The sequence below is a fragment of the Bos grunniens genome, chromosome 4, assembly GCF_055505025.1.
Source record: "Bos grunniens cultivar Pamir isolate PY7600 chromosome 4, Bosgru_T2T1.0, whole genome shotgun sequence".
Lineage (NCBI taxonomy): Eukaryota > Metazoa > Chordata > Mammalia > Artiodactyla > Bovidae > Bos > Bos grunniens.
The window spans coordinates 97,895,456-97,919,731 of record NC_141168.1 but is presented as its reverse complement, the minus strand read 5'-3'; the positions used below and the strand labels follow the sequence as shown (position 1 = coordinate 97,919,731).

The 24,276-nt window shown below is 37.0% G+C and overlaps 1 protein-coding gene across 9 annotated transcripts in view; it reads right to left on the bottom strand.

The window, feature by feature from the left end:
• Positions 1-879: 879 nt before the first annotated feature.
• Positions 880-24,276, bottom strand: part of DGKB (diacylglycerol kinase beta) — a 1,123,143-nt gene continuing 1,099,746 nt past the window's right edge. For all 9 annotated transcript variants that reach the window (XM_086397581.1, XM_086397582.1, XM_086397586.1 and 6 more), the window contains one exon: positions 880-4,452. In XM_086397581.1, coding sequence (XP_086253707.1) covers positions 4,345-4,452 — 108 coding nt within the window. In that variant the 3' untranslated portion in view covers positions 880-4,344. The remainder of the gene's footprint in view (positions 4,453-24,276) is intronic.

Here is a 24,276-nt window from a genome sequence, read left to right as displayed (position 1 = left end):
CCAAGAAAGAATCCTGGAACGGGTTGCCCTGCCCTCCTCCAGGGGATCTTCCTGACCCAGGGATTGAATCTGTGTCTCCTTCTGTCTCCTGCAATGCAGGTGCATTCCTTACCACTGAGCCACCAGGGAAGCCCAACTTGGTCATTTCCTTAGTCAACAATTTAGTTAACTCTTCCAATAGATGGAAAGGCACTTAGGGATTTACATCATGAAAAAATTCTTTAATTTCTGCAGCTCCTTTGTAAAATATTGTGTACCTACTCAGTGCCTGTGAGATATCTGGTGAAGTTTGTTACCCAAAATAAAATCAGAAATCAGTTTCATCCAGAAAATTGAATGTAACCCTCACAGAACCCCCGGTCTAGTCTTTCGGTTCCCTTGATGCAATCAGTGGGTTTGCTGGCATTCCTGGAATTTATAAAATTGGTGGAACATTGTTCTTAGCAGAATCCTGGGGCCAAGCAAAGCAGAAATAGTTCAATTCTTAATGACACCAAAATTCAGTCCCCCAGTACTCAGACTCTTTATCTCTGACAAAAGACAGGTGGCCTGCCTGGTACCCCCAGTGGATATCCACTGGGGTAGATTGTCAGCTGCTTGAAGAATTAATTTATGGACAAAAGTTGGGCAAAATGGTGGAAAGGAATGACATAACCGAGTGTTAACATTTTTATTTCAAAAAGCAGAATACTATATATAATAACACTTTCTGAGAAAATAAGATAGCATAATGAAATGAATTCCATGTTTTTAAACACAATAAGGATATAGAGAATCCTTTAAATGTGATTTTATTCAAACTTTATTTAAATAGAATGCACTTTCATTGAGAGACTTAAGGGGTGATTTCTGCATTTCCCCAAATAAAAGCTCCTTGGCAAATTTTTGCTTGTTTATTTATTTATTTAAATTTTACATCCTCAACATATATTACAAGGGCTTAATATTTTCATTTAGAATATATGTACTCTATTTGAATAGCTCTTTGGGCTAATATGTGCCAAGAAAGGAACATTTTCCTTTTTATAACCAATGAGAAACAAACTTCTGACACATAAAGGAATGGGGCTGTTTGAAAGTTTTGTCTTATTCAAGTAGAATACAGTCTGAGATTCAAAACAGATTCTTCCTTGAAAAGCACAACTGTTTCCCATCCTCCTAAATAAGGAAAAAAGAACAAAATGTGAAAAAAAACATATATATCTCATTCAATAATTCTCACTGGAGTTAAATTTCCCCCTGCAGTAGAATACACTGAATATCTGAGTCTTTTGCTTTATTCTGGCTATAATCACACAATCTGTTTAAAAATAAAAACTCTTTTAAAATTCTATTTTCTTTACTTCCTACCAGATATATTTTCCTTCCACAATAAATTTAACAGCATCAGATATACATGGTATACACACATAAGTAGAGGAATACATTTATGTCCATTAAAATTCTCCATTCTACACAGAAACCTTCTTTCTTGTTAGCAGCATAGATATCCAGCTTTATTTTGGAATTTCTATTTATCTACTCAGTGTATGGCAATACTCAGCAAAGTACATATCTCTTTTCCCATTTTCCTCTGAACCCAGAAATCCCAGTATGATATTTACTCAAGAGCTTCATCCATTTAAAACTTTATACAACTATATCTACTGTATTTAGAAAAGGTTGACTCAACAATGCAAACATTGACCCACACACATATAAGAAAAGTTTCCACCTTACAAAGCTAACTGTATTTAATATTTCTATATACCACAGAGCTTTCAGTTTGGAATGTTTCTTAAAATACATATTCTTCACTTGAAGCTGTCAGAAAATGGTGAGAATATCTTCTCTGATTTCAAAACGATCAAAGTAGTTTTTAAAAATCACTTTCCAAACCCCTTGAGTAGTGTTCTTGAAGGGCAAGCTCATCAGTATCTTCAGAAAGTGAGCTGGGGAGAGGAAAGTTCGATTCCTGTTTGAACATTTATGATTGGTACCAATGAATCCCACTGACTGAAGATGTAACTACAATTGTTACTAATTATAACTACATAGCTACATTGAAGGAAAGCTACAGCCCAGTATTTCAACTATTGAGGTCTTAAGCAGATTGCTTGATTTCTCTCATCTCACTGTCTATTCAACAGCTCTTCAGTGCACAGATTGTTAAAACTGATTCACAAACTGGTGCTGCCTTCAAACTATGAAAGGTAGCCAGGGAATAATTGTATGCTGTCCTGAACACAAAATAATTTGTGCCTTCAGAGTATGTTTCTGACACAAAGCCTGCCGGCCCATTACAGAAAATGTTGTCAGTCTGTGTGAAAATATTTATTACCTGTAACCATAGATACACAAAAATCAATGTGTGTGTTATGTAACATTATGTCAGTAATACATTTGTTACTGCTTTGAGATTTCTTCTGGTCTAGATGGCTGCTCTGCCAAATAACTTTTATTATACTAGGGCAAGTGATTGCTGTGCTACATTTGCAACTATAATGATAATTTTCCTGAGAATGCTAAATAATGTCTTAATTTATTCAAAAGCTTTTATTTTTAAAGCAATTAAACTTTTGTTGATTTATATTTACCATCCAATGTTCCTGAAACACTAAAAGAAAATGCTTAGACATAATCTTCCAGGATAGCACATTGCTGGAGAGTAGTTATTTGCTATAACAACATTCAGTTGAGTCTTCCAATCAAAGAACAAAAATTATAGCAATTTAATTTGAAACCCATAAGTCCATGTACAGGATTATGTTCAAGAATCACTAAATGCTATCTGTAATTCAAAGATGAATGAATCAATAGAAAAACAGAACTGAAAATCATTAGTACTTTAATGCAGAATGGAGAGAGAAACTAATAAATCATGCATTTCAAGCACTTGTTTTCCTTATGGCATGTTTAAAAACATAAAACATGCAACGAGGAGATGCAGCTCAATATGAATGAACAATACCAAAACTGCTCAGAACAAGCATTTAATTTTATATCATAGGTTTAAATGAAACACTTAAAAATACTATTCCATAATTTCTTCAAACAATCAGAGAATTCAGCCATGCCATGAAAAACTTTAATAACAATCTAGGGCATTATTTCCAAATAAATATTTGAAAAGTCATGGAGATGGGAGTGCAGGAGTTGAAAAGGGAGGGTGCCAACTGCATGCATGATTGACTTCAAAGAGCTTAATATTATTACAGGGATCAATTTATACTCGAAAGCAAATGATACAATCATTTACTTTCGCAAGTGTACTTAGCTGACCCATTCAAAATTATAGACACCTATACTCACAAATGACCAAAAAAGCAAGAAATTAGCTATTGAGCTTTGATTGTGTTGCATAGCTTATTGTCTGTGAAAGGAGATTTTTAATTATAATTAATGGGTAATCCCTTCTCTTCCAGAGTTTTAGCCATCACAAAATTAATCATTAGAACCATAAATTTTCTTCATGATGCTTAATTAATTATGCATAACCCATTTCTCTCAAGCATCTTTTTCTGAATCTTTGGTGGGAAATACACTTAGGCACATAGTTTCAAACATCTATTTGGTTACTGTTGTGATTAAGAATTTTCTTCTAGATTCACATGCAGAAGGGAAGAAGGCTTGCCATATTAACACACTTTACTGCCAAGTAACATGATTTCACTTATGTGTAGAATTAAAAACAAAACTAAACAAAATAAAACCATTTCCTACTTCTCAGCACAAGAAAATTTTACACCTGATATTTTATTAATAAATTCCACTCAGAAGCATATTAATAAATTCCACTCAGAAGCATCAAGAAGTCAAAGGAAAACTATTTAGATACAGCAAATAGACAACTATTTAATAAAACCTTTCAATTAAAAGTTGCTCCTCAAGTCATAGGTCAAAGATCATTGATATGCTTTTTGATTCTTAAAGGGAAAAGTATAGCAATCTGCAATTATGATCACTGAAGCATTATTAAGTAGTGCTTATTAATAACTGGAATCACATTTTCTGTGACATTTCCTTTTTTTGTTGTTATTGTACAGACTTTTCTTACAGGTTAGTACATGGAAATTGGTGAAGGAATGGATAGGAGACATAAAAATCTATGGGAATGCATGCAACAAAAATATGCAGTATCACTTCATGTAAACTTCCGCTTTCTTCATGCAAAGATGCCCATGAAAACTGAGACAATAAATTTCCTATTAGCTGAATTTTACATTAACTCAGTCACAAAAACTGTCAAACCAATTCCATGATGTTACATGAGCAGGAGACTTGAACTTGTTCAAAGGTTTCCAGCATAAGTGTTCCATGGCCCAATTATGCTAATTACAGTGCCAACAGTGGAATGATACGGGATTATTCCTTGCTTCGGTTTCTGGTTCTTTTGACGAGGGAGCAGAACAACCCGGTTTTGGGAGGAGGACCCATCAGCATTGGGGCTTGGTTCTTGTGTATAATTTTTATCTAGGGAAAAAAAGAGAGAAAGAGGAGGGAGTAATCCTTGGGTACAATACGAATTTCTGAGAATCTCTGTTAAGGTTAATCACATTGCCTGTGTTACTGAAACAGCACAAGAGTAAAATGTAGTTTCAGAGTTTCTATTATTGCAAAAATATTTTTAAGGAAGATAAGGTATGATTTTAAACCAATGCTCAGGGTGCTAACAAGAAACCAAACTTAATTGAAATTACATTTTAAGTATCATACTATTTCTAACCTGGCTTGTATTAAACCCCCAAATTCCTCATTCATGCCACATGATTATCTAGTATAATTTACTGACCATTAGTTATGTATTATTTATTTAAGACAGGAAAGGATGCACCATTATAGTACTCAGAATCTCAATTATACTCCCACATCAAGATGTACTTGGTACCAAGGCAAGCCTTATTTACCCTGTTAATCAGATTGTTTCTCTCTTTCAACACGAACTGCAAGCCTTAATTTCAAAACAATCATTTAGAATGAAAGTCAAAAGCTAACGTGCATAAAAGGTCAGAAATGATGAACTAGCTTTCTAATTTGTTAATTAATTGGTAATAGAATAGAATCAAATATTGAAAAGCCTGCTTAAAACATTCTGAGAGACTGTTCTAAAGCTCTTCTTTTTGATTTCTTTGAAATAAAACTACGAATCACCTTAAATGAGACAACCTTAAAGTAGATTATATCTGTAATTTTCTCTAATTCAAGTCTAAATTAGAGAAGACATTTTATGAATATATGCTATGCTCAAAGCTAATTGAAAGCAATTATCAAAGTGGCATTTTGTCTGTGACTTTAAGATACATTGTAAGATAATAAATGATTCTCATTATGTAATAAAAAGGTCACATCATGCCTTTGGGCTAGTGATGCTAAGAGTTTTTCAAAAGCAATCTGAGACATTTTCTTTAGAGAACTGCGACTAATATAAGAACCATCGCTTATTAAATATCAGTTGTCACCTGCACAGCACTTGCATCAGAGATGAGTATTTCTTTCAAAAAGAAACACCGCCTCATTACAAGCTGCAAAAATATATCTCTTAAAGTGCATAGCTGACATTTTCAAGTTAAAATGAATATCCTTCACTTGTCATTTACTAACGGCAAAGAAAAAAAAAAAAAGGATGTCACGTGGACTGGATCATTAAAATTCACACTGAGGCCTTTGGGAAATAGAGATCTTTCTAGACAGTCTAGAAAGACAGAAGTATGTCAAGAATCAGGATAAATGAGCAACTTTATTTAACTCTGTGGGAATCAGGTTATTCTGGGAAGATTCAGTGTTCTTTGTGCTGTAAAAATAAATTGCACCTGTAAAGGCCACCAGGTTCAACCAGCCTCAAACTCTCTGTACATCTGATTTCATCGGACTTTACTTTTGTTATCTTATTAACCGAGGAATTAACAGCCAGATACTTAAGATGTCAGAATGCACCTATCTATGTAGATTGAAAAAGATCTCAGCCAGATTTTCTCTCCTAATTTTTCACACTTAGATTACACTGTACCTCTTACCACTGAATTTTATACTCCTCTAGAGTATCTAATATACCATCATTCATTCATTTCATAAAATGTATTGAGCTCCTACTATGTTCCAGACACTGTACCAGGAGCCTTTAACAAATAGACAAAGCACAAATCTCTACCCTCAATAAATTCTAGTCAAGTAAGAAACAGAAATTTAACAAGTATGTTCAATAGTGTTATAGATGCTGAAGTATGAGGCTAAGCAGAAAGGTACTATTTTTTAATGCTGAATATAAAAATGAATCTTTTCATACAAAATGTCCTTTAAAAATGAATATGTGAGGATGCAGTTAACACATGCTGCTTATATAATAATCTTAGATTCAAACAGAATATAAGAAGTCATGGTAAGAAAGTGAAGATTTCTGATTCACAGTTATTAGACTAAATCCTTTAGAGGGTATGTTACTATTAGGGTCTTTTGGAAAACAATATCATTATTACCAAACTATTGTTGTTGTAGGAAAAGAAGTATATCATGCTAGTCACTTAAAAAAGATTAGCATCAATTTATAACAAAGTAGAACCAAAATACCACATATTGTGTATGAGATTTTGTTTGCCTTCTGTATTAATATTTTTAGGTTATTTAGATTTTGTTTCATCATGGCTATCTTTTTATTAACAATCTCTTTTAAAAGAAGTCACGTTACTATTCCTTTGAAAATAGCACAATATCTCACTAAGTGCTCTTGACACAGTAGGACCCTTAATCCATGCTACTGACTACTTTGAAGTTCTAGTTCTAGTTTCTAAGCTGGATAATGGCCAGTCTTATTTTTAAAATCATCTACCCTCTGTCCTCTTAGTTGTTTAAGCACTTCTATGGTCACACACAACTCTTTCACATTATTTCTGTAAACACTGAAATCTGTCTTTTTGTCCATTCTTTATAAAAATGAGAAACAACGGGCTGTTTTCCTCTCAGGGAGATACCATGGAAGAAAGCTGCACTCATGAGATTTCTATGGTGTATCCAGGCTCTTTACATACATTGCCTCATCGAATCATCTTAGATCTTTGAATATTTGAGCGGAAGCAAACTCTACTCCAATAAGGATGAGAATAATACCAGTCCAGTACCAGGTTGAACTGCCAGTTTTATAATCACAGAAAGTCCAGGTGTAGGCTTCAGAAAGCTGTAGGGACTAAAGTGTTACTTATGTTCAGATGGTTCGTGTTGGGGGATCCTGGTTAAGGGTGATTCAATAGGCATGCGATAATGACTCAAATGCCTGTTTCAACTCCACACCCTTATATTTTTATTACTATTTTTTAGAACCTGTTATCCATGAGGAAAAAAATACTGAGAAAGGAGTAACATATCCCTAAAGACATTAGAATAGATTAAATCTCCGCAGTCTGAAAACATGAACCAAACATGAAGATCTCTTTGAGTGCTTCCGTTTTTTTAAGAGTTGGGTAGTTACTTCTTAGTTGTTTCTGAATACATTAATATTTATTGAGCACCAACTATAGCAAACACCCTCTTCCAACAACACAGAAGACTCTACACATGGACATCACCAGGTGGTCAACACGAAATCAGATTGATTATATTCTTTGCAGCCAAAGATGGAGAAGTTCTATACAGTCAGCAAAAACAAGACCGGGAGCTGACTGTGGCTCAGATCATGAACTCCTTATTGCCAAATTCAGACTTAAATTGAAGAAAGTAGGGAAAACCACCAGACCATTCAGGTATGACCTAAATCAAATCCCTTATGATTATACAGTGGAAGTGAGAAATAGATATAAGGGACTAGATCTGATAGATAGAATTCCTGATGAACTATGGAAGGAGGTTTGTGACATTGTACAGGAGACAGGGATCAAGACCATCCCCATGGAAAAGAAATGCAAAAAAGCAAAATGGCTGTCTGAGAAGACCTTACAAATAGCTGTGAAAAGAAGAGAAGCCAAATGCAAAGGAGAAAAGGAAAGATATAAGCATCTGAATGCAGAGTTTCAAAGAATAGCAAGAAGAGATAAGAAAGCCTTCTTCAGCGATCAATGCAAAGAAATAGAGGAAAACAACAGAATGGGAAAGACCAGAGATCTCGTCAAGAAAATTGGACATACCAAGGGAACATTTCATGCAAAGATGGGCTCGATAAAGGACAAAAATGGTATAGACCTAACAGAAGCAGAAGATATTAAGAAGAGGTGGCAAGAATACACAGAAGAATTGTACAAAAAAGATCTTCACAACCAAGATAATCATGATGGTGTGATCACTCACCTAGAGCCAGACATCCTGATGTGAAGTCAAGTGGGCCTTAGGAAGCATTACTACGAACAAAGCTAGTGGAGGTGATGGAATTCCAGTTGACCTATTTCAAATCCTTAAACATGATGTTGTGAAAGTGCTGCACTCAATATGCCAGCAAATTTGGAAAACTCAGCAATGGCCACAGGACTGGAAAAGGTCAGTTTTCATTCCAATCCCAAAGCAAGGCAATGCCAAAGAATGCTCAAACTACAGCACAATTGCACTCATCTCACACTCTAGTAAAGTAATGCTCAAAATTCTCCAAGCCAGGCTTCAGCAATACATGAACCGTGAACTTCCTGATGTTCAAACTGGTTTTAGAAAAGGCAGATGAACCAGAGATCTAATTGCCAATATCCGCTGGATTATTGAAAAAGCAAGAGAGTTCCAGAAAAACATCTATTTTTTGCTTTATTGACTATGCCAAATCCTTTGACTGTGTGGATCACAATAAACTGTGGAAAATTCTGAAAGAGATGGGAATACCAGACCACCTGACTTGCCTCTTGAGAAATCTGTATGCAGGTCAGGAAGCAACAGTTAGAACTGGACATGAAACAACAGACTAGTTCCAAATAGGAAAAGGACTACGTCAAGGCGGTATATTGTCACCCTGCTTATTAACTTCTATGCAGAGTACATCACGAGAAACACTGGGCTGGAAGAAGCACCAGCTGGAATCAAGATTGCTTGGAGAAATATCAATAACCTCAGATATGCAGATGACACCACCCTTATGGCAGAAAGTGAAGAGGAACTAAAAAGCCTCTTGATGAAAGTGAAAGAGGAGAGTGAAAAACTTGGCTTAATGCTCAACATTCAGAAAACTAAGATCATGGCATCTGGTCCCATCATTTCATGGGAAATAAATGGGGAAACAATGGAAACAGTGTCAGACTTTATTTTTTGGGGCTCCAAAATCACAGCAGATGGTGATTGCAGCCATGACCCGTGGCAGATTCATGTTGATGTATGGCAAAACCAATACAGTATTGTAAAGTAAAAAAAAACATATATATATATATAATAATAATAAAAAATTAAAAAAATAAAATAAAAGACGCTTACTCCTTGGAAGGAAAGTTACGACCAACCTAGATAGCATATTCAAAAGTAGAGACATTACGTTGCCAACAAAGGTCCATCTAGTCAAGGCTATGGTTTTTCCAGTAGTGATGTATGGATGTAAGAGTTGGACTGTGAAGTAAGCTGAGCACTGAAGAACTGATGCTTTTGAACTGTGGTGTTGGAGAAGACTTGAGAGTCCCTTGGACTGCAAGGAGATGCAATCAATCCATTCTAAAGGACATCAGTCCTGGGTGTTCTTTGGAAGGACTGATGCTAAAGCTGAAACTCCAGTACTTTGGCCACCTCATGCGAAGTGTTGACTCATTGGAAAAGACTCTGATGCTGGGAGGGATTGGATGCAGGAGGAGAAGGGGACAACAGAGGATGAGATGGCTGGATGGCATCACCGACTTGATGGACGTGAGTTTGAGTAAACTCCGGGAGTTGGTGATGGACAGGGTGGCCTGGCGTGCTGCAATTCACGGGTTGCAAAGAGTTGGACACGACTGAATGAATGAACTGAACTACAAGCAAGGAAAGTTTGCAACTTGACTGTTTTGTTTGGAAGGAATCTGAGCTTGTAACTGAGAGAGAACTGTAGGCAATCCTAAGCAATGTTGATGGGGCTCCTAGGAGCTGGAATGGCTGTATAAAGGTAGAAGTGTGAAATGTTAGTCGCTTAGTCGTGTCTGACTGTTTGTGACCCCATGGACTGTAGCCCACCAGGTGTTTCTGTCCATGGAGTTCTCTAGGCAAGAATACTAGAGTGGGTATCCATTCCTTTTTCTAGAAGAGCATTGCTAAGATAAATATTGTCAGAATTAGAATGATGTTTTGTATAATTTCTTCATTTCTACTTAGCTATTCCTTTAGAAAGCAACAGCATGAAAATCTCATGACTCTTTCTACTTCCATCTTCCCATGTCAAATTAAGATTGAGCACCTCTAAAAATAGAAACATGAAAATAGTTGGTTTCAGTTTTATAAGTTTTTAATACGAAGTAAAAATGCACATATAGAAACCAGATGAAGGATTACAAGGCACAGTTTTCTTGTCTGTGTAGAACTGTCAGGGTTACATAGTATGATAGGTGGTCCCACCTTACATTGTAATATTAACAATAATAATGACAAGATTTGACTCTAAGCGTGTGCAGACTATTACACTAAGTGCTTTACACATGATATTCAGATGCTACCTGTCTCATTCTTCTCTTTGAGTTGCTCTTGACAAAAGTCTACTCTCATAAAAGTATTATTATCAAAGCACATAGAATTGAAAACCTATGTCCTAAAAGGGATAGAGGAGAGGTTTACAGCTTACAGTACATGGTGAACAGTGTCTAGTTGACTAGCTATTTGTGTTCTCTCCAAAGTCTTTGTTTTGTTCTTGTTCATTTGCTTAGTCATGTCTGACTCTTTGTGACCCCATGGACTGTAGCACACCAGGCTTCCCTATACTTCAGTATCTCATGAGTTTGCTAAAATTCATGTCCATTGAGTCAGTGATGCCATCCAACCATCTCATCCTCTGTTGCCCCCTTCTCCTTTTGCCCTCAATCTTTCCCAGCATCACGGTCTTTTCCAATGAGTTGGCTCTTCCCATCAGGTGACCAAAATACTGGAGCTTCAGCTTCCGCATCTGTCTTTCCAATGAATATTCAGGATTGATTTCCTTTAGGATTGACTGGTTTGATCTTTGTGCTGTTCAAGGGATTCTCAAGAGTGTTCTCCAGCACCACAGTTCAAAAGCATCAATTTTTCAGTGCTTGGTCTTCTTTTTGGTTCAGCTCTCACAACCATACATGACTACTGGGAAAACCATAGCTTTGACTGTACAGACCTTTGTCAGCAATGTGATGTCTCTACTTTTTAATACCCTGTCTAGGGTAGTCATAGCTTTTCTTCCAAGGAGCTAGTGTCTTTTAATTTTATGGTTGCAGTCACCATCTGCAGTGATGTTGGAGATCAAGAAAATAAATTTTGTCACTATTTCCATTGTTTCCCCACCTATTTGCCATGATGTGATGGGACTGGATGCCATGATCTTCATTTTTTGAATGTTGAGTTTTAAGCCAGCATTTTCACTCTCTTCTTTCATCTTCATTAAGAGGCTCTTTAGTTCCTTGTCACTTTCTGCTATTAGGGTGGTGTTATCTGCATATCTGAGGTTATTGATATTTCTCCTGGCCATCTTGATGCTAGCTTATGCTTCATACAGCCCAGCATTTCACATGATGTACTCTGCATGGAAGTTAAATAAGCAGGGTGACAATATACAGCTTTGACATACTCCTTTCCCAATTTGGAACCAGTCCATTGTTCCATGTCTCCTTTTAACAGTTGCTTCTTGACCTGCATACAGATTTCTCAGGAGGCAGGTAAGGTAGTCTGGTATTCCCTTCTCTTTAAGAATTTACAACAGTTTGTTGTGGTCCACACAGTCAAAGGCTTTAGTGTATTCAATGAAGCAGAAGTAGATGTTTTTCTGGAATTCCCTTGCTTTTTCTTTAATTCAACGCATGTTGGCAATTTGATATCTGGTTCCTTTGCCTTTTCTAAATCCAGCTTGTATATCTGGAATTTCTCAGTTCACATACTGCTGAAGTCTAGCTTGAAGGATTTTGAGGATTATCATGTGAAATGTGAAACTGAGCATGTGAAATGAGTGCCATTGTGTGGCAGTTTGAGCATTCTTTGGCATTTCCCTTTTTTGGGATTGGAATGAAAACCGACCTCTTCCGGTCCTGTGACCACTGCTGAGTTTTCCAAATTTAGCTAATTTTAGTTCCACTAAAACTGAGGAAGAGAGGAAGGTCTTCCTGGATTCATCCTCCAGGCATAATTTGGCCCAGCTCATTGATATTGTCTTTCCTAGCTCCTTGTTTTTCAGCTCTGAATATTCCTACCTATTCTTTGCTGTGAAGAGTATTATTTTTCTTCCTCATGTTGTAGGAACACCATGCTTAACACCCAGTCTCTGTATGCCACATCCACCAAACCAACTGCTTCTCAAAGCATCCTAATAAGATTAGAATGAAGATGGATCTACTCTATCTTCAAGGAATTCTCATACCTAATACCAAAAGAATATTTTTTTCATAACTTTAATTATATATTATCTAAATATACCCTCCCAACAGCCCTAAGGAGGTAGGTGTCAACACCTTTATTAATAATGCAGGACAAAAACTTATGTTCTGTAACATGAAATGCCCCACTCAAGGGGCATGCAAGGGTTAACGGAAGGGCTGTGTTTGAAAGCTGATTCTCACATCTTCCAAGCACTCCTTGTTGATTCCCACTTCTGTATCTTTGTGCCAAGTACTGCTCTTGAGAACCTCCCAGCAAACTTTGATCCCTGCCCTGCCCAGCTCAAATCACACATTATTTTGAAATTTCAAAGCACTATGACATAAAGAAGATTCTAAATGCCCTCTGAAGCTGAAGTTCCAATACTTTGGCCACTTGATGTGAAGGGCTGATTCACTGGAAAATACTCTGGTGCTAGGAACTGTTGGAGACAGAAGGAGAAGAGGGTGACAGAGGATGAGGTGGTTGGATGGCATCACCAACTCAATGGACATGAGTTTGAGCAAACTCTGGAAGAGAGTGAAGGATGGGGAAGCCTGGCACACTGCAGTCCATGGGGTCACAAAGAGTCGGACACGACTTAGCGACTGAAAAACAACAACAACAACAACAACAAATGCCCCCTGAGAGGAAAAACGTGTCACTTACAGAAACATGAAAATCAGCATGGCATCAGGCTTCTCAAAAACATTAATGGTAGAATAAAACAGAGAAACGCCTTTAAACCTCAGAGGAAAAGTTAATTCTATCTTAGATTTCTCAATGTGGTTGGTATATCAATTAAATGCAAGGGTACAATTAATATATTTTCAGTCATAGAAAGATCTAGAGAGCTTGCCTTTTATATGCCCTTTAAAACATATTTGAGGGTGTTCTCCAGCAAAACAGATGTATGAGCTAAGAAAGAGATTCAAAAAACAGAGGATCAAATGGACAACACCAAGAGTAGGTGAGGGTGTGGAGTAACAAGAACTCCCATACATAGGTACTGGGAGGGCAAAACGGTACTTTGGAAGACAGTTTGGAGGTTTCTTATAAAACTAAATATACTCATCATACGATCCAGTGTTTGTACTCATGGAATATATACAAAAAAGTTGGAAACTTATGTCTGCGTAAAAACCTGTACACAAATGTTTACAGCAGCTTCTTTTATAATTTTCAAAACTTGGAAACAACCAAGAGGTCCTTCAGTAGGTGAATGGATAAATAAATTGTGGTGCATCAATCAAGACAAAGGAAAACTGTGTGTGTGCGCATGCTAAGCTGCTTCAGTTGTGTTTGACTTTGTCGACCCTATGAACTATAGCCCACTGGGGTCCTCTGTCCATGGGATTCTCCAGGCAAGAATACTGCAGTGGGTTGCTGTGCCATCCTCCAGCAGATTTTCATGACTCAGGGATTGAATCCATGTCTCTTATGACTCCTGCATTGGCAGGCCCATTCTTTATCACTAGGGCCATCTGGGAAGCCCAAAGGACTATTCAGTTCAGTTCAGTTCAGTCACTCAGTCATGTCTGACTCTTTGAGACCCCATGAATTGCAGCACGCTAGGCCTTCCTGTCCATCACCAGCTCCTGGAGTTCACCCAAACTCATGTCCATTGAGTCGGTGATGTCATCCAGCCATCTCATCCTCTGTCATCCCCTTCTCCTCCTGCCCCAAATCCCTCCCAGCATCAGAGTCTTTTCCGATGAGTCAACTCTTCGCATGAGGTGACCAAAGTATTGGAGTTTTAGCTTTAGCATCAGTCCTTCCAAAGAACATCCAGGACTGATCTTTAGAATGGACTGGTTGGATCTCCTTGCAGTCCAAGGGACTCTCAAGAGTCTTCTCCAACACCACAGTTCAAAAGCATCAATTCTTCGGCACTCAGCTTTCTTCACAGTCCAACTCTCACATCCATACACGACCACTGGAAAAACCATAGCCATGGCTAGACGGACCTTTGTTGGCAAAGTAATGTCTCTGCTTTTGAATATGCTATCTAGGTTGGTCATAACTTTCCTTCCAAGGAGTAAGTGTCTTTTAATTTCATGGCTGCAAACATCATCTACGGTGATTTTGGAGCCCCCAAAAATAGTCTGACACTGTTTCCACTGTTTCCCCATCTATTTCCCATGAAGTGAAAGAATATTATTCAGTGCTAAAAAGAAATGAGCTATCTAGCCATGAATGCACATGAAGGAAACTTAAATGCACATTATTAAGTGAATGAAATCAATCTGAGAAGGCTATATCCAGTAAGATTCCAATTATATGACACTCTGGAGAAGGCAAAACTATGGGGACAGTGAAAAGATCAGTGGGCCAGGGGTTTTGGGAGAGAGGGATGAATAAATGAAGCACAGAGAATTTTCATGACAGTGTCATTCCTTATGATCTTATAATAATAGGTATATTATTATTGTAAAGACCTTATACACTTGCCCAAGCCCATGGAATGAACAACATCGAGTGGACCCAGGGCAAACTATGGACTTTGATTGAACATGATGTGTCTATGGAAGTTTACCGATTCTATCAAAAGTACCATTTGTGGGGTAATTCTGTCAGTGGGGAGGCCATGCGTGTGTGGGGGGTGAGAGCTATATGGGAAATCTCTGTACCTTCCGCTTAGTTTTACTGTGAACCTCAAAGGGCTCTAAAATATAAGTCTATTGAAAACAACAATGGCAACAAAAAGAGGATCCAACTGAGACCCTGATCTGGAAGAAACTCAGGAAGAAACCTGCAGGGAAGGGCTTCTGCCATATAAAGAAGGGAGTGGGGATAATGGATTAATTGATATGGTGCAGTGTTTAAGAAATGAGAATTATTATAATGATGGCTTTACAAAGAAAGGAAAAGAGATGATAAAAGCTCTGTAGGAAAGAAAATGTAATTGTGTGTCAGTAACTTGGTTCTATAGTTGATGACATTTTCATAATCTCAATCATTCTATGTTTTCTATGGATTCAAATATTCTTTTTTTTCAGAAGCAGAATAGAATACTGGTTAAAAAATCAGACTGACAGGATCCTCACTTCCTATCTGGAGACTTTGGACAAATGACTAAATTCGTTTTCACTATCTATACCACAGAGATAGTGCCTATTTCATTTGTTGCTTGTAAGGAGTAAATGAATCAATGCATACAAAATGCTTAGAACATTATCTGGCACATAAAAATCACCCAGCAGATACTAAGTATTAGCAAGATTTAAATGGAGTGATGTTACAAACCACTTTTGTAAAGCATAAACTAAGCAGAATATACCTAAAACTATTAAGTAAAAAAACAAACAACCAAACAAAAAAAACCCCCAAGACTATAGCAAAGCAGATTGAGTGAAAAAAGTGTTAATCACTCAGTTGTGTCTAACTCTTTGTGACCCCATGAACTGCAGCCTGCCAGGCTCCTCTGTCCATTCGATTCTCCAGGCAAGAATACTGGAGTGGGTTGCCATGCCCTTCTCTAGGGCATCTTCCTGACACACGGATCGCACCCTGGTCTCCTGCACTGTAGGCAGATTTACTGTCTGAGCCACTGGGGAAGCCTCAGTCAGAAGAGACAGCCAAAGAATCAAAGAATGGATCTGGTGACGCAAATGATGGGACAGAAGCTAGTCATTTTCCTTGAAATTCCATACATTTTGTTCTTTTCAATGTATACATATAATTTTGGTACATGTATTAAACAATAAAAATCCTTCGGCAAGAAACAGTTTTTCTCTCTAGTGTTTTGGTTCTCCAAATGTGGTCCACAAACCAGGAACACTGACAGCATTGTGAGAGATGCAGTCTCCTAGTCCCACCCCAAGCCTGAATCAGACTCCACTTTATAATAAGATTCCCATGTAATTCACACACGCATTCACCTTTGAGAAGCCTGGGTCTGTTTGTCACTTGCTTCCCTTTCTAAGGGGGTAAGACCAGTAGGAATCTGTTGACTGACTGAATAAATGAATGTCCAGCACCTTCTTACACTCATCCCCCAAACATATTGCTGAAAGCTAATATCAATGGAACCAAATAACCTAATTTAACTCAATTTTAATTAGCTTGATTGTTCATCTAACAGGTCTAGCTTTTTTCAGTATAGTGATGGGGGTTCCAAGTTGAACAGATACTGTTTAAAATATCACTGAGGTGCACAGAGTCAACTGATGGTAACATATGTAGCAGCAGGATGTGACACACAATATGCTATGGAGATATTCTCAGAGTGCAATGGGAGCACAAAATAATGTCCTTCCGATCATGGGAGAAGGACAGGACATAATTAAACCGAGTCTTAGCAGTGACACTCTGAAGCATGGCTTAGGGGCTGCATATCATACCAGAAACAGGGAGATCAGATGGGAGGTGAATAAAATAATCTAGAAAAGAAGTAAAGTGGATTTTAGTTGCAGCATTGGCAATGGGGACAGAATAGAGGGCAGATCTGAGAGATACCAAGGAGGCACACGTTGCAGGGTATGATGGATGCAGGGAGTAATCAAAAAGAGAAAGGTTCTAGTATGACTTTCATACTTTTAGCTTTGCTTGTTGTGTGTGTGGTGATGCTTTTTCACAGAAAGAGATGTATTTTTTGGCATGAGTGAGAGCCAGTAAGTTGGTGAACTCCTATAGCGTGTGATATTCTAGAGGAGATGCTCAGTGTCTTTGGGATATGTAGATCTGGTGCTCAGAAGGGAGAATGGCTCTCGAGACAGATTTGGATGTAATGATGCTGTAAATAACATTATCCATTGGAAAGAGATGACTAAAAGACAGATGTGTGTTTCAAATGTGAATATCAGACATTATATTACATAATGGGGGAGCATGGACATATAACAGTGAAGCAGGAAATTATATACTATGAAAGAATATGAGGACAAGTAACCTGGGAGTTAGTAGAAAAAACTAGAAAGAAGTATGATCATGCAAACATTTCAAACCTGTCTTCAATGTGGCCTGCTCGTTTTCTATTAATGAAGGTGAGACATTCAAATTACATGTATCCGGGCTAGGCATGCCTCCATTTTCACAATGATTTGCATGTAAGTTATGTAAGCTACTAAATTAATACTAATTCTAAATCTAGAAATCATGTTTGAGAGTTATATAACTGCAAGATGCTTATGCAATTTAGGGGTTGGCAAATATTTTCTGTAGAGGGCTAGATGATAAACACTTTAGGCTTTGTGGTCTAAGAAGTCTCTGTAACAACTCTGCTATTGTGCACAAAAGTAGCCACAGACTAAATGTAAACAAATGGATGTGCCTATGTTCTAGTCAAACTTTACGTATGAAAACTAAAATCTGCATTTCATATACTTTTAACATTATAAACTATTATTATTCTTTTGGATTTTTCAACCATTTAAAAATATTAAAAAATATTCTTAACTCTTTGAGACTATGCAAAAACAGGTGACTGGGTAGATCTGGCCCAAAGATTAAACTTGCTGACCCTTGATGCAATTACAGTCAAATAATGAATATTAATTTAAGACTATGACTTAATGGGTCAATATCTAAAAGACTGCTTGACAGGTGGCTCAAAGAATCCAGTTGCCAATGCAAGAGACACGGGTTCAATCCCTGGGTCAGGAAGATCCCCTGGAGAAAGAAACTATAACCCACTCCAGTATTCTTAACTGGGAAATTCTATGGGCAGAGAAACCTGGCAGGCTACAGTCCACGGGGTCACAGTCAGACATGACTTAGTGACTAAACAACAACAAGCTAAAAGATGAATAAAAGTGGAAATAGTCTCATATGGCATCTCTTTGCTATACTGAGTGCCACCATTCATAATTTATTCTGTGAAAATTCTGAATTAGAATATATACTAGCTTTCCCAATTTTAGTAACAGATCAACTGATCAAATTTGGCTTCAATGTTTAATCTCTTTATTGCTTTGCACCAGGGTGGGCTTAATAATATTGTGCTTCTTAGAAATTATCTCAGAAGGTAGGATTTTCCTTTTTAAATATTCCCCCTGCATTTAGCCAAAATTTTCTTTTCCTGATTCATCTCTTTAAGAATTTATTATCACTGGATTTCTTCAGCTACCTTAAAAATGAATGGGGTTTTCAGAGCAAAATAAATGCCATAAAATATCTGCAGAGAGAGCTTAATTTAGCAATTATCTGGAACATTAAAAGTTACCTAGCTTGATTCTGGAATAAGAGTGTCTCTTTCCAATAATGGAAACCATTTTGAATTCATGCGTGTAGCTGAGCCATATGACAGTGGGAATAAAGAGCATGCTAAATTTTTCAGGTCCATAACTGCCAAAAAGCAAAGCAATGAAACGTAACAATTTTCTAAAATCCCTGTGCCAGCTTCTTTATGATTCCAGCCATTATTTTCTGGAATGATAGTAATTTCCAAGTTTAATGTCAAAGTCTTTGATCTAACATCAACCTCAAAGAAATCACTGTGGAGATTTACAATAAAATCTCTAAAAGAATGGGTTTGAGAGGTTTACTTGCTGATTAAATTCACAGGAATTTTAAATAGGTATGGCAATAAGAAAAGAGAAACTTTCTCCTGAAAGTGATGGGCTATTTGTCCAAACAGCAGAGGAAATATTCATACCTGGGTTTGAAATCTCTTTTAAGATATAAATTTGGTTTTCATTTTATTTCATTATTATAAGCTGGTAGCCAGGAAGGTCAATGACATTAAAAAAAATGTTTTTATAATTTTCATGTCTTTGCAGAAAAATGATACCACAACTTAACCTAGAAACTATTTTTCTTTTTCAAGGGTCTCTCCAAATATTTGATCATATTGGAAAAAAGCAAAAATTTTAAAAAAGAACAAAACAATAAAATATTTCTCCTTGACTGCAACTGGAGAATATTAACAATATTCACAATTTGAGATTCTACTTTTCATGAATAATATTTTATATATCTTCTTTTCTGTGGTCTTTTCACATAGCAAATTGTCACATGGATAAAGCAATGTACAGGCATACTTCCTGCACTTCATTTTATTCTGCTTTGCAGATATTAGGTAATTTTTTTAATACAAACTGTAAACTTGTGACAACCTCACGTCAAGCAAGTCAATGCACACAATTCACGCAATTTCCCAACAGTCTTCATTCATTTCATGTATCTGTGTCACATCTGGGCAACTATCACAATGTTTCCAACTTTCTCATTATTATTCTATTTGTTGTGATGATCTGTGCTAGGTAATCTTTGATGTTATTATTTTAATTGCTGTAGGGCACCATGAACTGTACCCATATAAGATGGCAACCTTAATAGATAAATTTTGTGTGTTTAAACTGCTCCAGTGACTGGCCATTCCTCCATCTCTCTCCCACATTTCAGGCCTCCCTATTCCCTGAGCACTACAATATTGGAATTTAGCCAAATAATAACCCTACAATGGCCTCAAAATGTTCAAATGAAAGGAAGAGTCATACATCTCTCACTTTAAATCAAAATCTAGAAATGATTAAGGTGAGTGAGGAAGGCATGTCAAAAGCTGAGTCAAGCCAAAAGCGAGGCCTCTTGTGTCGAACAGTTAAGTTGTGATTGCAAAGAAAAAGTTCTTGAAGGAAACCAAAAATGCTACCCCAGTCAACACAAGAATGATAAGAATGCAAAACAGCCTTATTGTCGAGATGGAGAAGGTTCCATGGTTTGATAGAAGGCTGAATCAGCCATAACATTCCCTTAGGCCAAAGTCTGATAAAGAGCAAGGCCCTAACTCTCCACAGTTCTATGGAGGCTGAGGGAGATGAGGAAACTTTAAAAGTTTGAAGCTAACGGAGCTTAGTTCAGGAGGTTTAATGAAAGAAGTCATCTCCATTACAAAACAGTATGAGGTGAAGCAGAAAGTGCTGATGGAGAAGCTACAGCAAACTATCCAGAAGATCTAGCTAAGACAATTAATTAAGGTGGCAACATTCAACAATAGGTTTTCAATGCATACAAAACAGCCTTATATGGGAAGAAGATGTCAGCTAGAGAAAGCGAAAATGTTAGTAGCTCAGTTCAGTTCAGTAGCACAGTCATGTCCGACTCTTTGCGACTCCATGAATCATAGCACGATTCCATCACCAACTCCCGGAGTTCACTCAGACTCATGTCCATTGTGTCCAACTCTTTGCAACCCCATGGACTGTAGTCCACCAAACTCCATGGGATTTCCCTGGCAAGAACACTGGAGTGGGTTGCCATTCCCTTCTCCAGGGGATCTTCCCAACCCAGGGGTTGAACCCAGGTCTCCTGAATTACAAGCAGATTAGCACTGAGCCACCAGGGGTCAGTACTCATAGCTAGAGAGGAGAAGTCAATGCTCGGCTTCAAAACTTTAAAGGACAGGCTGACTCTCTTGTTAGAGGCTAATTCAGGTGGTGATTTTAAGTTGAAGCCAGTGCTCATTTACCATTCTGAAAATCCTAGGATGCTTAAGAATTATGCCAAATCTACTGCGCCTGTGCTATATAAATGAAAGAACAAAGCCTAAATGATAGCACATCTGTTTATAACATGGTTTATGAATATTTTAAGCCCATTGTTGAGATGGAGTGCTCAGAAAAAAAGATTCCTTTCAAAATATCATTGCCAATGCACCTGGTCATTGAAGAGCTCTGATGGAGATATACAATGAGATTAATGTTGTTTTCTTGCCTGCCAACACAATATTTACTCTACAGTCCATGGATCAAGAATTAATTTTGACTTTATTTAAGAAACACATTTTGTTAGGTGATAGCTGCCACACATAGTGATTCCTCTGATGGATCTAGGTGAAGTCAACAGAAAACCATCTGGGAAGGATTTACCATTCTAGACATTGTTAAGAACATTCTTGATTCACGGGAAGAGGTCAAAATATCAGCACTGCAGGAGTCTGAAAGAAGTTGATTCAACCCTCATGTATGACTTTAAGGGGTTCAAGACATCAGTGGAGGAAGTAACTATAGATGTGGTGAAAATAACAAGAGAACAAGAATTAGAAGTGGAACCTGAAGATATGACTGAATTGCTGTAATCTCACGATAAAAATTCCACATATGAGGAGGTGCTTTTGTGGATGGGCAAAAAAAGTAGTTTCTTGAGATGGAATCTACTCCTGCTGGATATTGTGTAAAGAGCATTGAAATGACAACAAAGGGCTCAGAAGATTACATAAATTTAGTTGATAAAGCAGTGGCAGGGTTTGAGAGGACTGACCCCAGTTTTGAAACGAGTTCTCTTGTAGGTAAAATGCTGTCAAACAGCACTGATGCTACAGAGGAATCGACTGGGGAAAGGAAGAATTGATGCAGCAAACTTCATTGTTGTCTTATTTTAAGAAACTGCTACAACCACCCAATCTTCAGCAGCCACCACCCTGATCAGTTAGCAGATGTCAACAACCAGGTAAGACCCTTCTCTAGCAAAAAAATTATGACTCACTGAAGGATCAAATGTAAGTTGCGTGGTTTTTTTTTTTAATTTAGGTTTACACTTTCTATTTTAGAAAAGTGCTATCATACATTTAATAGACTACAGTATATGGTAAACGTAACATACAAGCACTAGGAAACCAAAAAAAAAAAAAAAAATCATGTGACTTATTGTATTTGCTTTATTGTAGTAGTAGGGAACGAAACTGTGTGGTACAGACATACCTAGGAGATATTGCAAGTTTTGTTCCCTACTACTACAATAAAGCAAATACAAGAAGTCACATGAATTTGACATTACTTTGCCAACAAAGGTCCGTCTAGTCAAGGTTATGGTTTTTCCTGTGGTCATGTATGGATGTGAGAGTTGGACTGTGAAGAAAGCTGAGCGCCGAAGAATTGATGCTTTTGAACTGTGGTGTTGGAGAAGACTCTTGAGAGCCCCTTGGACTGCAAGGAGATCCAACCAGTCCATTCTGAAGGAGATCAGCCCTGGGGTTTCTTTGGAAGGAATGATGCTAAAGCTAAAACTCCAGTACTTTGGCCACCTCACGCGAAGAGTTGACTCATTGGAAAAGACTGTGATTCTGGGAGGGATTAGGGGCAGGAGGAGAAGGGGACGACGGAGGATGAGATGGCTGGATGGCATCCCTGACTCGATGGACATGAGTTTGAGTGAACTCTGGGAGTTGGTGATGGACAGGGAGGCCTGGCGTGCTGCGATTCATGGGGCCGCAAAGAGTCGGACACGACTGAGCAACTGATCTGATCTGATCTGATGTGTGTAATATTTTAAAATCCTCTCTTTTTAAAAAATCTCCTCAAATAAGACATGTGCAACTGTGTTCTGACTATTCAAGGAAATAAAAACAATGAATGATTAAATTTTATTCAGTGTATTTTATTAAGTTTTTAATTAAAATTTTTATTCGAAATTAGTAACCCATCTTGGGACTATTTCTATGAAATACTGTGCCCTGTTCATGGATAAAGAAGGTTTACTCTTGAAAACTTTTAGCAATACTGTATGTTACATTTTGAGGAAAAGTTTAGAATATGTTAGCCATAGTTTCTAATTTTTAATGCACAAAATCAGAAGAAATGAAGAACTAGATAAAGTCTTTCACAAGGGAGAAAGATCAGGTTCAGGCCTAATGAAGCTATAGTTTGTATCCAAAAAAGAGATCTCTGACTGCTTTGGAAAGAAAAAAATCAAACTTATTTATTGGTACAACAATGCCCATCAATTAAGAGACTTACTAACTTTACCCATTCTACAGAAATATATTTAATTTTGAACCAGATTTAAATATAAATATCTACTGGTCCTTTAGAAAGCTAATGACAAAATTCTGTTGAGTGCATATAATTCCATCACTTTTAGCATGTTCAACAGTCCCAGATCACATCAATACAAATGCATAAGGTATTATGTACATATATATTTCTTATCTCAATTTCTGCCCTTTCATGTCTTTGGACATTTGTGTCCACTTTGGGTTTGGAGTTCCTATCCAAGAACATATCTATGAAAGATACTATTATCTTCGAGCTAAGCAGAAATGAACTTTTCTAAATTGAAACAGTGTAGATTAATTCAGGTTTCAAAATGAAGAATAAAAGAACAATGTGGGTTTATTTAACAATATTTAAGTAGAATGTATTAAAGAACTATAAAAAGGTGTAAGTCTAATTGTAAACATAACTCGTTTGGGATCATTTTTAAAATACAATTCAGGAAGAAAATGTTTAAAATATTTTTAATGTTTAAAATATTTAAACATGTTTAAAATATTTATACATGCTTAAATATGTTTAAAATAATTTTGTGCAAAATGCAAGCAAATCTAATCAGTTTGGCATCAATTAAGCTCTAACAATGTACTTCAGTATCTCTCCTAAGTAGAGCGATCTGTTTTCCCTTCACCCAGGTCGATTTGTGCACATTATGGTGTCATCATAATTTTAAAACATACTGAGAAAATGACAGAGCTGCAAAATTAAAATAAATGATTAATGGTAGTTTTTTCATGTTTTGTACTAATAGGTATTACTGAGACTTTAAATTAATAGAGCTGTCAAGCTCACGGATGTTACAGATCCAGCAATGAACCAAAATGGGAATTATATATTCCACAGACACCTAAAGATGACACTTTGGAATATTTTAAATTTTAATTAGTAGGTGCAATTGTTTTGTTCCCTGTAACTACCGCAAATTAATTGGAAATTAGTCACAACCAATCTTTTTTTTTTTTTTTTTTTTAACCAATCTAAGATGAAGAGGTTGGTGCTCTACACCTTAACATCTTTGTTTGCAGGCCAGAAAGCATACATGCAGTAAATTGCATTGTCAATTACAAAAACAACAACTGTTGTGAAATTAGGGAAAAATTATGCACAGGTAAACAAAACTAATTAATGCATAAGTAACAGGGGAACA